The 16,292-nt window shown below is 36.4% G+C and overlaps 1 protein-coding gene across 2 annotated transcripts in view; it reads left to right on the top strand.

The window, feature by feature from the left end:
- Positions 1–2,735: 2,735 nt before the first annotated feature.
- LOC112564650 (dynein heavy chain domain-containing protein 1-like) overlaps positions 2,736–16,292 on the top strand; it is an 84,641-nt gene continuing 71,084 nt past the window's right edge. For both annotated transcript variants that reach the window (XM_025239608.1, XM_025239607.1), the window contains exons 1-20: positions 2,736–2,837; positions 3,080–3,257; positions 5,481–5,568; positions 6,129–6,196; positions 6,833–6,940; positions 7,139–7,285; positions 7,591–7,760; positions 7,878–7,988; positions 8,680–8,727; positions 8,993–9,076; positions 9,280–9,369; positions 9,754–9,834; positions 9,975–10,138; positions 10,481–10,652; positions 11,332–11,534; positions 11,839–11,995; positions 13,347–13,521; positions 13,726–13,944; positions 14,155–14,277; positions 14,649–14,810. In XM_025239608.1, the coding sequence (XP_025095393.1) occupies positions 3,165–3,257; positions 5,481–5,568; positions 6,129–6,196; positions 6,833–6,940; positions 7,139–7,285; positions 7,591–7,760; positions 7,878–7,988; positions 8,680–8,727; positions 8,993–9,076; positions 9,280–9,369; positions 9,754–9,834; positions 9,975–10,138; positions 10,481–10,652; positions 11,332–11,534; positions 11,839–11,995; positions 13,347–13,521; positions 13,726–13,944; positions 14,155–14,277; positions 14,649–14,810 (2,463 nt within the window). In that variant the 5' untranslated portion in view covers positions 2,736–2,837; positions 3,080–3,164. The remainder of the gene's footprint in view (positions 2,838–3,079; positions 3,258–5,480; positions 5,569–6,128; positions 6,197–6,832; positions 6,941–7,138; positions 7,286–7,590; positions 7,761–7,877; positions 7,989–8,679; positions 8,728–8,992; positions 9,077–9,279; positions 9,370–9,753; positions 9,835–9,974; positions 10,139–10,480; positions 10,653–11,331; positions 11,535–11,838; positions 11,996–13,346; positions 13,522–13,725; positions 13,945–14,154; positions 14,278–14,648; positions 14,811–16,292) is intronic.

Here is a 16,292-nt window from a genome sequence, read left to right as displayed (position 1 = left end):
CTTACTGAAAATAATTATATTTAGATTAAGTATAAAAGTGATTGCTTGGGCCATTATATATATAGTTTATTTATGGTTGTAAGCATTTAGGGATGCTTATATAAATGTCAGACATAAGACTTTCATAATTCATATATGGTCTTTTAGGCATTTAAAAAAATTATATAAGGGAGGTATTTCACAGATTTAAAAAGATCTCCACACTATAGTGCAATTGAAATAAGGTGCTTGACAGCAATTGAAGATTGAACGTTTGTGTAAAAACAGGACACCATATTCTCTATCTTAAAGTTGGTTTTTTTTCGCATTTAGAAAAGGGAATAAATATCTGTACAATGACACCTACCAAAAGTTTGAATAATTGACATGATATAAAACAGTAATTTGAAATCTTGTGAATATGCTGAATGAATTATATTTTAAATAAAAGGTTTGGTGTACACATCTTTTTTTTCCCCTCAAACATTTTAGAACATTGTGTTCTCTGATTCTAACAGACTTTTAGGCCTGATAGTGTTCAGTGGCACAATGGCATCACAGGCTAATACTTCCCAAAGTGGAGATAAGAAGCTGCCTGTACTACATAACTGCAGTAGTCTGGTTTCCCCAGTAACAAGTCACAAGAAGCAGACAGTACCACAACATGAACAAGCTTCAGAATGGGCAGCAGAGATTCGCAGAAAGTGAGTTATGTTTTAGAAATGGTTTTGTTTTCTTTAGCAAAAAAAAAAATGTGGTCTTTTTATTTGCTAAACTTATTTTCATAAATTAGTTGGCTTTTTGATCAGAAGTACATTGCCATTTTTTTGTCTGTTAACTGGTTCAGTAATAGTGATAGTCTCTTCTACATTATTTTCATTTCAATTATTTAATCTGTTTTTAGCATCTCCATGACTGTGGATCAACACGAAGATGTTAATGAGGATGACATGATGAGACTGAAACAAGAACTTATTGCTGTTTTCATATCCACACTACAACAAGATAGGTAGTTCAGCAGGCTTATTATATAGGATGATTTTCACCTGATGCAATAACTCCACTGTATTCAGTTCCTGCAGACTAATTAATTAGTACATAAAACTGTAGCAGAATGGCCAACATGATGTTGTGTAAAATTAATGACTCACAAGTTTAGTGGGTAGTTTCAATCATGCATCTCACTACTAAATGTAAACAGTGAAAGCATGGCTAAAATGGGAGGATGGCTTTGTATACAAAACAGTGATATTGGGAGTAGGGGGGGGGATGCAGTAATGCTGGGTGGAAGGGCTGCAGGGTCATATCAAGGTAGAGCAAATGTTTTTGAGCAAGAGGAGGAAGGAAAGGAAAGAAAAGAAAATGAGGTGCACAGCAAGCAAGGGCTTACAGAAGGGAACCAGATCTGAGATCTACATGGGTGTTGCAGACACAAGCATGACTAGAAAAACATGAAAAGAATTCAATTAAGGGCTGGTCCTCAGTGAACATTTTTTTCCTGCCTTTACTTTCTCTGATAAATCAGATACCCATTTCTGAAGGTAAGCTGCTGGGTGGCTGTGGCGGGGGGAGATTTACAGACACACAACCAAACATGCTTTAAACAAGTGAAATCTTTCCTCTTCAGTCAAATGCACTGATCGCGGTCCCTAAGAGAGGAATCCTGGGATAGGAAGGAGCAAAGTTAAATGAATTTAGACAGTGACAATGACAATTCTTTATTTACGAGAGGTAAAATAAGCAAGAAAATGCTTTTTTCCATTTAGCCCTCGCCCTTTACAGAGAAAAGGCTAGGCTACATACATATTTAAAATGTAGAACTCAAGAAAAAAAAGGATGAAAATGTGTTTAGCATACCTTATATATAAATAAAAAAGCTTTGCCACCAGATTTACCACCACAGTACTTATTTTCTTTTTTTATCATTACTCTTACATAAGAATAAAACAACTTAAAGGATAAGTGAGGTGGGTACACATTTTTTTCTGATGTATTTCTGTAAAGCTCAGTGCAAGACAATATTTTCCTAAATCTGGGTGAATACACCTCTTTGGTTGAGATACACAGCCAACATCACTTTACAGAAGAGGTCAAAACCATGATATCACATTTTGACACAGATATGACCAATTAACATAGTCCCAGCTCTGCCATTGGCTAAAGCCATCAAAACATAAACATATCCATGTAAAGTTGTGGCTTTTTCAATAATAAATGGGTAAAACCTTTTAAAATTTTTCAGCCACAGTGCCTGGAGTTATCTGTGTGAAGTGCTTCAGCTCCTTGAAGGATATAAAGAGTACCTGGATTACTTTGAAACAAAGGCTGAGGTACAACATTACACTTGCAATGTACAATGATTATTAAATTACAGCTTTTTTGTACATTGCATTATGGCATAACTCCACCTCAGACATTTTTCCATGCCAACTAATAACTAGCTAAAAATATCAAGTTATAATTATTCTTTTATAAAATATTTGTATCATGAAGCTTGCTTTTAGAACATAGAAACACAATATTCCATTAAGCTACCCTTTGTGGTCTTCATTAACTCTTTATTCAAGGCTGCATTAGATGTAAAATATCCTTTATCATAATTTTATCTGTGCCTGTACATGTGAACTCTTCAGTCCTTATGTATCTAGAATCATTAATGCTCATTGAGCCTTGACTTAAATTCACTTAATATGTCTTGAAACAGCTCTTCTTTTTTATGATGACTTGCATAATGCAGCAGTGGTGTTTTTCTTTAGTTTCACCATTACCTGGAGCGAATAGTTCATCACATAAACAAACATCGCGAACGTCTTTTTGACCTACAGATTGAACAGCATCTGCAGAGAATTTTCCCTGAGGTCAGTTTCCTGTGAAACAGAGTTTCTGAGAGCAATTTCTTCATTTCTTCTTAAATTTTCTCAGCTTTATTGAAGCTGGGCTTTTAAGTTCTTTCTGTTGTTGAAGTGTTACTCCATCTATTGTGGATAGGTTATGATATAAAGTGATAGTTGTCCTTAATTGAAATGTGAAATGCTTCCTCTGCGTCCTTCAAGCATTTGAAATGCTAACATAGTGATGTAATACCTTTGGTGTCTGGTAGGAGATGGAGAGAACTGAAGAGGCATGGTGCAAATCCCTTGAAAGACTATTGTGCATTACCAGGACTTACGTCATCATCAGTACCCATGGTCTCTTTGTCAATGGTACAGCCAATGCAAAGCAGACACAGACGTCTGTTGCTGCCTGATGGTTCTTATCCATATTCTCTCCACATTCCTGTAACTATTTTTATTTATCGTATCTTGATATTGAAATTAGCTCATTACTGAGAGTTTGGATGATGTATTTTTTTCCGATGTTAAAAGGATGTGCCAGTGTCTTTATAGCTTATGTCATAACTGAGAGCATATTCTGGGCCAACAATGAAAGAAAAGGTAACGTGTATGTACCAATATTACTTTTTTCCCTTTTGTGGTGACTTCAGGTATGGATTAATCATACAAGAACAACACACCAGAGTTTGTAGGTAGAGAGTTGATTTTATTTTAATGTTAATGGCAATGACAAAAAAATATCACACTTTCTTGTCAAAGCCAAAGTCATTACTGCTTTTCTTTCAATGGCAAAATAAGCTTGCTAGTAGTTAATCTTATCTCCTGTTGTCATGCAGTTCTCACCCACCCATCTAGGTGCACACCCTGTGAATGGAGTAACTTGGCCTAAACAGTAGTGGGCCCTGCTTGCAGGCCTGGTCAGCAAAAAAGAAGGGCCACATGGCCCAACTCCACCAACCTGGCAGCTACTGAGTTTTTCAGCTGTCACACTGTTTCCAGGCAATAACCACATTCCTCAGGGTCATCCTTTCCTAATGAAGAATGGAGTAAGACAGGGTTGCATATTATCGCCAACAATCTTCCTGATGGTCATAGACTGGATTTTGCATAAAATGACCCAAGACAACAGCACCAGTATCCAGTGGACCTTCACCAAACAGCTAGAAGACCTGGACTTTGCAGATGACATGTCTCCTATCTCATCAACGACAGCAGGCAAAAACCAAACTGATAGGCTTTCAGAAGAAGTAGAGAAGGCTGGCTTAAAATTCACCAGAAAGAAAACTGAAGTGATGAGAATCAACAACAAACAGGAACTCCCAATCCAACTTCAAGGAGAGAATATCCTGGAAACAGACCATTACACATATCTGGGGAGATCCTCAACAAGGATGGTGGAGCGGACGATGACATCAAAAGCTGCATCAACAAGGGCAGGCTTTCAACAGCCTATGCCCTATCTGGAACTCCCAAGTATTATCCTTTCACAGCAAGACCCGCATCCTCAACTCAAATGTGAAGACAGTCCTACTGTATGGTTCTGGAACTTGGAGAATGACAAACACCATCAACAACAAGCTTCAGACCTTTACCAACCGATACCTATGCCATATCCGGGGAATAAGATAGCTTGAAAAGATCTCCAACATCAGCCTGTAGGGAAAAAACCCAGCCTAAATTCCACAAGTCAAGACACTAAGAAGCGCAAATTGGGCTGGATAGGATACACCCTGCTCTAACCAGCCAACACCATTGCCAGGCAGGCACTTAACTGGAACCCTCAGGGAAGAGGAGATTTAGGAGGCCAACGCTGAATTGGAAAAGATCAGTATAAAGTGAGGCAAAGGACATTGAAACTACATGGACCCAACTGATGGGAGGAGGGGGCAGCCCAAAACTGGGTCAGCTGACGAGATGTTGTTGCAGCCCTATGCTCCTAAAGAAGTAGCAAGGACTAAAACCTCATGGTCATGCTGCCACAAAAACATATGTGCATGCATAGATGTATATGTGTATATATTGGTCCTCTATCCCATCCTACCCAACCCACAAACAAGACAGTCCAGAAACCCAGATCAGATCCTGCTTGTAATGCAAGGACTGGGGATGTAGATCAGGCAGGGAAAATCCTAGGAAGTTTAAATAGAATGCATTTTATATCCAAATATTAATGGAGAAAAAAAATTGACTTGATGTGTACAGTTATGCTGTCTGGGAACAAACAGTGTCTGTCCAAACCTAAGATACAGCATTAAAATATACATCAGTCAGGAAGAGTACATTACATGATAAGAAAGTTTATTAATATTTCATTGTTCTCTTTTCTGCACTTATATTCTAAACTTCAACTATGAAATGTTCTGCTTTGGGAAAACCCACAGAGTAAGTGTGTGTCCATTAGATGTCAATTACATCATCTTTAAAATAGCAAGTGATCCTATTGTCACATACCTCACTACCTTCAGCTTTGTGCAACATATTTCCTGTGTTGTCATGGTCTTTATCTACTGAAATAAAGATATATCATGCTAATAAATTGTGATGTGAGGAATGGTGTAGTAACAGGACTTTTTTGCATAGAGATTTTAAATGTTCTGTGTATATTACAGTAAAAGAACATTCAGGAATGAATTCATTTATCTGAAAATGACCTGTGTTTGATTTCAGAGTGATGAGGAGCTTCTGGCTGCCAAAAAACTTACTTTTGGTGACGTCCGACTATCTTTGGGAAATGTTGCATTTGAAACGGCAGCAAGTAAGCAAATTTTCCAACACAAACAACTGTCAGAGATATGCCACAAAATGCATCAAAATTTGTGATACTTTTGTTAATAATAAATCCTGACCACAGAGGTGAAGTAGAGTATTATTTATTAGGTTCTGAATTGAAGTTTAAGGAAAATCTTTTTTGCTGTATTATGACAAGTCAGTCCATCTGTAAACAGGTGATACATCAAGAGAACAGCTTGTATGTTAGAGACAAATCTATTCATGCGCTGTTTTTGTTGTCTTCATGAAAAGTGCTCTATTGTTCCATCACAGAATGCTAGTACCAAGAATCTAAGTGAATGCTGTATTAAAGTATGTGTACATACATTTGCAGTGATGTGCTTGTTTGAGAGTTACAAGCATAAGGAGACATCTCAGGTTGGGAACATTCTAAAATGGAATGTGGCATATGAAATACATATAAATAGATTGTGCTTCTAATTGATAGGTTGATAAAAAATAAATGGAGTTAGATATGGGGGAGACTGGTAAGCAAAGGTTCTTGTAGGCTCACAAGAGAAGGGCTTTGTATACTTTTTTTTTCAGGAGAGTCAATCTGGAATCAGGCTCTGGGCACTACAGCTTTGGCCCTTAGTACCAACATACCAGAAAAAGTAAATTTCACATTTATTGGCAACATTTATGTTATTGATATTATTTTTACAAATTTTTCTATTAGGTACTGTTGTATTTTTTAATTAAAAAAGTGTTTTTCAATTTGTTTTAATGACCAAAGATGTGAAGTTTTATTTGTTAAAAAGATAAAACCCTAAGGAAAGCATGTGCTACATTTCCATGAATCTCAAAATAACAACTTAAAAGCTGGTATACACAGGAAGACAAATTATGTGGTAGAGACTGACATGGATGAGCTGGTCAGCAGGTCTGTCTGAAAAGCTGCTTTGGTCCTGAGGTGATAGAGGAGTCCATACTAAGGATGAGGATGCCGCACCCAAACCTAGGTGCACCCCAGCCATACAAACAGGGCTATTGTTAGATACAGTCACCACCCACAGCAGTTTCAAAACCCTGAAGTTATGATTAAGTGTTATCTCTACAAAGTGTGCAGGAATGTGTGCCATGAGGCAACCCTATTTATATTCTTAAATAACAAAATTATAAATTCTGTAGGTGGTTTAACAGACTTTTGTATTATAGCGTAAAACAACTGTAAGTTAACAGGATTTCTTTTTTTTTTTTTTTTTTTAAACTTTACGGTAAATTGAGTGAAAAGCTTTTATATTTTACAGTCAAAGAGTCATGGCAAAGATCCATTAGATTTCAATTACAATTCCTCACCGCCTTTGTCACTACGTTTATCCAGAAGACCTAGACCAAGTCCCAGTAAAGATTCAAAGGTAAAATAAAATGCATGATTTTTGTTGCCATCTGCAAAAGGTACAATCAAAATTAACAGTGTCATAAGAAAGTATACTTCTTTATTTTATTTTTTTTATTATTATTCTACAGTTTACAGTTTTTAATGTTAACGTTCTTGATAGAAATGTACCTTAGCAACCAACTGTTGTCAGTTTTAGTGTTATATACTTGTGCAGGAGGAAGTCCCTGTCATGAATGGGCGAGAGGCTGTGCAGTTCTTTGCAGGATGCAACCATATTGGCAAAATCAAGTCTTTATTTTTTAACCTTTCACCTTCACGTCATTTTGCACCATATGACCTTATTTCAGTCCCCAAAGCCAAGGTACACAAATGTAGCAAGTTTAGTGTCCAGATTCTCTGCCATATAAAGAGAGAGACAATACAAGTTATTTATCGCTTTCCTATTCAAGTTTTAGAAGATCCTTTATCAATGAATTATTGGAGAACTATCAAAGTTTGATTGACATCAATATTTGTTCATGAATCAATATCTGTACAGTATTAATCCTGATCCTGTTCTTGTTATTTATATATATCTTTATTGAACACTATGTCTCATACTGTTTCATTGAGGTATTTAATTTCAGTTTGTTCATGTTTCTAATGCTAATACACTTTCCTTTTTAGGTAAACCCAGAGCATTATGTGTTTTCATCTTTTGGAGTGCTGCATGTGTACCCTGACCAACCTTCAGAGAGCATGACCTTAGCAGAATGGCAGCGTGAGGCTGTCTTGTGGAAAGCTGTGTCAGCAATCCCTTTCTTCAAGAACTTTCTCATCCGGAAGATGTTTTACAGGTCAGCTTAGATTTTTTTTTTTTGAGTAATCACCATTACATTTTGTGAATTTGGTGGAAATTACACTTAGGCAGTGTTTTAGACCCATATGATTAAATTTTTTTTTTTCCTTCACAGATGGTTGAAAAACAAGCTGTACCAGGACTATGAAAGACGGCGGAAAACAGTGGCTAGCAGTTTGCTTGCAAATATTCCTACATTTGGTGCAGCCCTTCAACAGGTCTCAAGGTATGTTTGCAATTTTGATTTTATAGTTCTGCATCTTAGCTGATAGGTGAACAGAATAAAACTGAAATACTCCCATATCCAGAGGAAGAGTTATGAAAAAAATTAAATGCATTACTACTTATGATTTATATTATGGAAATAGCAGGGAATGTTCCATTAATGACAGGTAGTAGAATGAGTTTCATCCCCCAAATCTCATGTCTGCATTTAGTGTTTGCTAGCCAGAAGTTATTTTGTGTCAAAAACCAGCCAGAGGTTATTTTGTGTCGAAAACCAATCCATATGGAGTAAAAGTGTCTCAAGATGGGAACTATTCACTGGTCAGGTGATCTACACATTTCAGGTTATAGGGTTTACTGATACAACTGTAGTTGTAAGGATAACTGATAGCTGTCCTGGAAAACTTTCACCTGTTTCACATCAGTGTGATTACATTAAAATAATTTTGATGATTGTTTTGATCTCTAGTTGGTTTTTTTTTTCTTTTTTTTAACAAATACAGAATTTCTGGCCTCTTCTCTTTCACTCTTTTCAAACATCACAATCATTCAAGTCAGATTTAAAGACAATTTCTTCTGCAAATGTTGCTTATTGTTGATGATTCCCTTGCTTGTAACTTCATTCTGTTGTTTTTTAAAATCTTATTGTATTATGCAGTAACTTTCACCTACTCATTTCTTCTTACTTGAAGGTTGCTGAAGGAGCTCATGACTGTGCAGTTTCTGCCATTTGAGAAAGAGTAAGTAATAACTCAGTGGTTCTAAAGCAAGAAGTGGTATTTTGGCATTGAATCTAATAAAAGCTGAGAAATGAATCATTAGTTTTTTAAGGTCACTTTCCTACTTTAATATACTGCTACTTTTCAGCTATGTACCAGTCTATTAATATACATATTAATAACACACATAACCTTTTATGGACATTTAAATATATTTCTGTACATTAGATTCAAAAGGATTGAGCAAATGATTATATTGTGTCAAACATAAATATGATGTCTGCAGTAAAACTTACCAGCTCACAGAATATGAAAACAACATAAACTACAAAAACATACAGGCAGAGCATATCCTGGAAAAATTCTTCAAGTAAGTTATTTATAAATTAATATGTTTTGATGAATTCAGATGAAATTTAGATTGTCAATCTAAATGGCAAGTTTCCAACTTAACAATTGTTTCTGTTTTTTCTTTTATGGCTATTGAGCATATTCAAATTCACTCAGTTGATTTCACTAAAGCGACTAACTGCTGGCTAGCCAACATTTGTTTCAATGCAGTCTTATCAACAGGTATTGCAAGATGGTAGAGGATACAGTTGCAGAAGAGTCATTCCGCAAAATGAAATACTGTGAAGAACAAGTCAAAAAGAAGACCTACTTGTGAGTTTGAAATTACCTTGTTTTTTTCATTGATTTTAGTCCATCACATTAGAATCATGAATATTATATGCATATATATGCAACAAAAGATCCCATCAGATGCAGATCATAATTATTCTGCCATTTTTTGCAATGATTTTCTTGCCAGTAATTTCACTATTTTATTGTCTATCAATAATACCTCAAAGGGCATAATGCAACAGTATATAAATATACATTTTTTGCAGTGAATTTTCCCCAGCTGTCCATTAGAAGTGTATTATTATTACAGCTTCTACCTGGACTTTATTAAGCAAGATTTAATAAACTCCAGTTGCAGTTATTTGCTTAAATTGGAAGCCAGATAATATGTCAAATTTCAGATGAAGTTTGTTTCTTTTGCAGTTCTAAAGACTCCCTTCACCTTCAAACAATGAAGAAGGAAGAAAGAGAAAAAAATTTGCAAAAGGCCAAGAATGAGTCTGGGTATGATGTTTTAAACATTTTCTAGTTGTAAATCTGCTAAAACTACACACAGGTCATTCTGGTATAGCTTCACGTGCTTATGTGTTTGTGTGTGTTTGTGTGTGTATGTGTGTGTGGGTTGGTGTCTTTTTTTTCATTAGGCGTCTTGGAAATTTTGTGAAGCTGGTCGACCAGATGGTTGTGGAGCACCTGTTCCAAATAACCAAATCTCAAGTGATAAGTTTTGTGAAGGATGTGCTGGCTATTGATGGTGAGGCTCAAAGAGATGGCTTTTTCAAGGCAAATCTGGTCTTCAACAAACAAGGTCAAAATTGAATTTTGCTATTCAAAGTGTTTGGTAGATTTTCTTGAAGATTTCTTGGGGTGGTTACATGAAACTTATTTCTTTTTTTATAGGTGAAAGTGCCAATAGAATGAACAGTGTCTCTAGTTATTTAGGTGTTGAAAGTAGATGCAAACAATTTGCAGCATGGTATAGACGAAATGCACATAGAATACACATTTAAAGCATACCCAGAAAGCATATGAACATCACAGTTTGCTTGCATACAGTTCTTTGATTTATTTTGTCCTTTTCCCTATTTTGAAATTAATGCTCAGGATCCATATTATTTCAGATTGTTAATGAACAAAATCTTTCTCTTAGATGTGCTGTGCCTATCTCCAAGCAAAGAGAGGTTCCAGAAAGTTCTCAGCAGCACACTAAATGGCATTCCAGCAGTGTTGTGTAGCTGTGCCATTCCTAAGGATGGTTCCCAGCAGGATAAAGAGTTTGCAGATGTTGATTCCAGTAGTCCCCACATACTGCATGATCCTAAGTCAGTTGGCCAATTTTGATTTACATTATCTGCTTAGATATGTTTGAGTATGAGCATAGCCAGATAGATGAATGATGCAGGCAGAGCATTTACATGGATGTCTCTTTCTCACGTTCTGTGCAGTTTACATATCAGTTTCCACGGGCTTCAAGAGTGAAGCTGATTTTTGTAAATGCTTCTGTGCTTAAATGAAATACCAGATAAACATTCTTTGTGTGGGCACTAGATGTGTGGCTGGGAGGTCTACCTGCCTGGTTTTTTACCTAGGCAATGCTGTTTCCAGGCTGGTACACTGGGGTCTGTAAGCTTTGGCCACATAGACAAAGAGGAAGGGGGTAGAGGTCATATTGGGATAAGAAGATCAGAGTTCAAAAGAGAAGGACATTGATTTAGACAGAGCATAGGTTCTGCCTCACAGATGAGATTAAAAGCTAAATGAAGAGATTTCTGGAGACAGGCAACATTAGCATGAGTGGTGAACTCTGTTTTCCTCACCAGTTTTGTGAACAGGCAATGAATAAAGAAACAGGGACTCACCAAATGTTCTTTGAGTCTATGGGCCACGTAGGAGAATGAAATATAACCCCATCCTCTGTTACATTTTCATCTGCACTATCAAAGAAAGCTGAGGAAAGGCATCATTCAGTGATTGAGAAGAATACACTTCTTTTTCTTTCAGAACATCTTCAAGTCAGACACAGAGAGATATAAAAAGTGTTTCAACATTCCAGGTCAGCTTGTATAAACATGATAGTATGACAGGAATCACCATGTCTGAACAAGAGTCCCAGATTGGAGAAGGCCTTGTGGAAAGCAGTATGATAGAACAAGAATCCTGGGCTCAAACTGCCAGTTTATCAGTGCCTCATCTTCCTCGTGCTGGTAAGAGAAGAATATGCTACCTGTTGTTGATTTTAAAATAGCTGTCCTAAGTCAGAAAACATTTATTAATCTTTTTTCAAAGATGTTGATAGTTTGCATTATTTCGAATGTTAAAAATATTGTTGTTGATATTTTAATATTATCTTCATTTTGCCTTTCTTGTGAATCTAAAATTTCTTATTTTGTCTTATTTTTACTTGTTCACATGGCTTCAATTTTGTGCAGGATTCATTTAGTAGTTTTGGCATTGTAGTGAAAGGTTGGTTTGCATCTGAAATTCATCGTGGCTGTCAACATATTGCAGATACACCTACCAAATCGGAAGATGACCTTGGTATTGCAACTCCTGACCTTGTATTGCCTTCACTAAGCAACACGAGACTTGCAATAGAGGGTGAGGGATTCCTTGGCCAGTACGCTCCCTTATCACAAGCTAGTTTGGAAGACAAGCTGACCCTGGAGTGAGTTAATTGTTGAAGAACAATTTATGTTGAGTATGTAAGATACAAAGGATGGTCAAAAAAAGTGCTTAGAAAATGAAATATAGAGAAAAGGATTTATTTTTGAAGAAAATGTATTTTTTATGTTTTCAGAAATACTTTAGCTCTGTTCAGTTGTACTTTCCATTAACTTTTATGCACTTTTTGTGCCTGTGAATTTAGCATACAAAAACACTGCTTGAAGTCAACTTTAGGCAGAAGGTCTTGCATAGTGGAAAAGTTAGTCTTTTGTTTTCGTGTCTGTTACTGGATAACCTACCTCACAGTATACACCTCTGCACACTTTGTGAAGATAAAGTTTAATGCATAGCTAGAGCCATAGCTTGTTGTTTGTTGTAGCATCTGTAGCTACTAGTGTAACCACTGCCAAGCAAAACAAACTTACGACAAAATTTTATCCTCAGAATGTAAGTCCTGGTTACTGCTGGACTTCTGGTTGAGGTGGTGATGATTTCCACATTCAGTGCTGTGACTTGCTGTCTCCTGACTTCCCTCGCCACACTTCTCCCTTCCCTTTTATTTCCACTGGAAACTGTGCCATGTCTGTCCAGCCCTATCAAAAGACAGCACTGATTGTGTTGCTGGATTCTACCTAGCAGGAAATTGGGTGTGGACCTCTCCTCCTTCTAACCACCACCCTTTCCATGCTCCTGGCCAATCAGCCTTCAGCTAGCATCTAACCCAGCCTCTACCACATCTCCATTGTAACCTGGAGGATAGAAATAGTTGCATGAGTTTTGAAAGGATCAAAGATTTGGAAATAAACATGAAAACTGCCTCCTATGACTCCAAGCACTCAGTCAAACAAACTTTTCATCGAATTCTCATCCAGCATACCATATAGGACACACTGGCTCTTGAAAACAGTATTTGTATGTGTTATACAGCGGTATCTTTAATCAGGTGATTTCACACTATGAAGGGAGTGGGAGGGGGTAGGAAATCAGAGTTCCAAGAGAAAACCACTAATGACCGGCCCTGAGAACAGGTGTCACAGAGGATGGCCTGAGACAAGACCTGAATCCAGGGCCTTTAACTGCAGGGATGACAAAGTGAGTGTTCTAACCTCTATCCTATTGGGCGCCGACTATACACCCTGATATTTGGCCTTGCTTTTTTCTATCCTCGGTGCAGAGGCAGTATGAACATGGCAGAAGAGCATGTTCAAGAGGTCAGTCATCACCTGCACTGGCCTTTCTGTTTGTTTCCCCATTCCTGCTTTATGAGCCAGTGCAAACTGTTTATACAAACAAGCTACTGCTTTAGCCTCTATACAAATACTTCATTTGTTTTTCTTTTTCTTTGTTTGAAGTGAAGAATATCAAGCAGCTCTCAAAATCCAGCAAAACCTCATGCAGTCAGCTCTGGATGAGATTGAAACTTACTGTGAATTCAACCGTTGGCTCAATGAGATTCATATTTTCTGCCGAACCTGGAATGAAAAGTCAGTCAAGGAGTTCCGTGGAGCTGTTGCTTTTACCATAGAGGTGCGAAACATTCATCTTTTCTTGCTGGTCTTTTTTGCTTGATCTAAATACTATTTTTGTACATACTATTTTCAGAGGTTGTATTCTTTTTTATGTCCATTATAATAAGATAAAATTGTCATAATTTGCTCATGGAAGAATTTTTCATGAGTTACTCTTGCTTTTGACTACATATTTTCTGCATTCTTGGCTGCTTTCTTGCAGCAAAAGCTAACAGAAATTCGCCAGTGGTCAGAGAAAGTGCGCAACTTTGACAGAAGTTTCATCACTGAGAATGGCATGTTCTTTGTGGACTGTTCTGCAGTTCATGAAGGGCTTCTGCCATGTCTCAATCACATCTACCAAGAGTTGATTGCCTTTGTTGCTGATGAAGCCAAAAGTCTTGCTGCCACCTTCTGTGAAGAGATGAAAATAGTGCTAAAGGTTGATATTTGGTGTTTTAGTATATAGGTATTGATTAAAATCAGGCTTTTATTTGAAAGAGATGCTGTTGTATGTGACAGGTCATGTCAAATCTAGAACAGGAATATTTTGTTCTAATATTTAAACATCTTTTGAAAGAAATTTAAGACGGGACTTAAGTAAAATGTGCCAATGATACAGAGACAGCAGAAAGTATGTTTCTGTGCACAGAATATGAAGGACAAGCGAGAGACAGTGGAGTCATTTGCTCAGTTTGCCAAAAATTATTCACAGTACAAGAAGAATACAGTACAATTTCAACAGCGTGTGGAATACATCAAGTCGCTTTATGAGGTAACATAGTCAAAAAGTCAAATGCAAGGTACATTTTTTAACTTTAAAATGTCAAGGTGGTTGTTAATTCTGCTTAATAAATTATACAAAACTGTAGCTCAGAAGTATAAATAACATGCTTGAGTGGTCTATGGTTTTTCAAGATTAGAAAATTAAACATATATTAATTTGTAAAAGTAGAAAATAACACAAAACTCACCAATGCAGCAAGATGTTAAGTTTTTATAATAGGAAGTTAGCATTCCAGTTCAGGATGAGATGTGAATTCTTTACACAGAGAGGTGAACAGTGAATAGAGGAGATGACAGAAAGTTTTTACATGGCTGACTAGATTCCCTATAGAGAATGAAGCAAAATATCTCATGACACAGGTTATCCGCATGAGCTACCGACAGCTGACTGCTGAGGAGGAGAAAGTGGAAGAGAGTGTCTGGTCATCATGGGAAGCATTTCTGATGCAGATGCAGGATGCTGGCGAATTTATCAACACCCAGACACCCCTTATGACTCAGCAGCTGGAAGAGACATTTGAGGTAAGTCAGCAATTCCTGCTGATGACCTTTTGGAGAGCATGTCTTTTGCTTTTTTTCCACTCTGTCTCAGCCCTCTCAGCTATACCTGTTTAACAACATTTTACATATTCAAAAGTCATTATCTATTAAAATAATTTGAATTAACGGGCTTTACATCTTATTCAGTTTCAGTTAGTTGCCGTTCTTGAGTTCTCTTCATGTCTCAGATCTGATTTACAGTCATATTGATTAATCTTACAAGATGACTCACTGTTAATTGAATTTGATAAATTATGCATTTTCAGAGGAAGCTTTACATAAAGTTGTGCTTTGTCTTTTCTCCACAACAGGAAATATAATTCTTTTATTACCAAAAAAAAAAAAAAAGAGACTTGGTAAGATGGTTATTAGTAAGTCATTTATCAAAATCAAATATCACATGCACACTGTTCTTGACTGTCACACTGCTTAAAAGAGCAACACTGCAATGTTTGCGGACACTTGTTAAAACATGTTGTTCATCTAATTTCTGTTGTTTTTATGGCTTTAAAAAATATTTTTGTTCATTTTTCTCTGAGGTGCCAAAGTGATGAACATACATATTTATATAAATTTAAAATGACATTGCTATTTGCACTATTTTTGTCATTCTTTAGAAGTCAGTGTAAGCTGCCACTTCATCTTGCAGTTATTTTTCTTGGGGTATCTGCATGTTCAAAGCTATCTGAATAGCTGTTCATATAGGACTAGTTGTGTGTGGAAGGCAAAATAAGTGAGGTGTAGGTGATAGCACCAGAACTTCTTTGTCAAACTGGAAATTGTGATGTGTGTTGATAATGGTGATGGTGTTTTCAGTGACCTGTGTTTCATGTCAGTTTCCTTCAGTTAGTTTTCAATTCAACATTTTTCACTAGGTGTTTTATTGTCTTCTGTAAATAAGGAGCAGAGCCATCACTTTCTTTCACTTAAAAGTGTTTTTTTAAAAGTATGCTTGATGATCAGCCCATATTTTTACCCCACCATGCAGAGGAGTCAGACAAGAGAAAGACATCAAAGATATTTTATGCTGTTATTAGATTTGAATGTAGTTTGCTCATTATTTCACTGAATTAGCAAGACACTTGCTTTAGTTGCATGAAGTTGTTTTATTTTTTTTACCATATTGCTGACATGATTTTGTTTGTGATCTAATCTGAGTGTCATTGCACAGCTTCTTTCGAAAAGTGGGGCAAAAGACAAAAGGATATAAGGACAACAAAACTGATATCGATCTTTCATACTATTTTCATGGGAAAATAATCAAACATCAATATAATAGTTTTGATTATTGTTCCATTTCCCCCCAAAAGTATTAAACTTCATATATCTAGTCTAACTAAAAACTTGTTCAGTCATGCATTCTTGCTTATATGCTGGAGTTTCACACATTATCTGAAGTGTTTGCTTGAAAATATTAAAGTGAAATTAATTAAAAATTTCTGGAAAATGTTCAAAAGATAAATA

The sequence above is a fragment of the Pomacea canaliculata genome, linkage group LG5, assembly GCF_003073045.1.
Source record: "Pomacea canaliculata isolate SZHN2017 linkage group LG5, ASM307304v1, whole genome shotgun sequence".
Taxonomy (NCBI): domain Eukaryota; kingdom Metazoa; phylum Mollusca; class Gastropoda; order Architaenioglossa; family Ampullariidae; genus Pomacea; species Pomacea canaliculata.
This window is presented reverse-complemented; position numbering and strand designations above follow the sequence as displayed.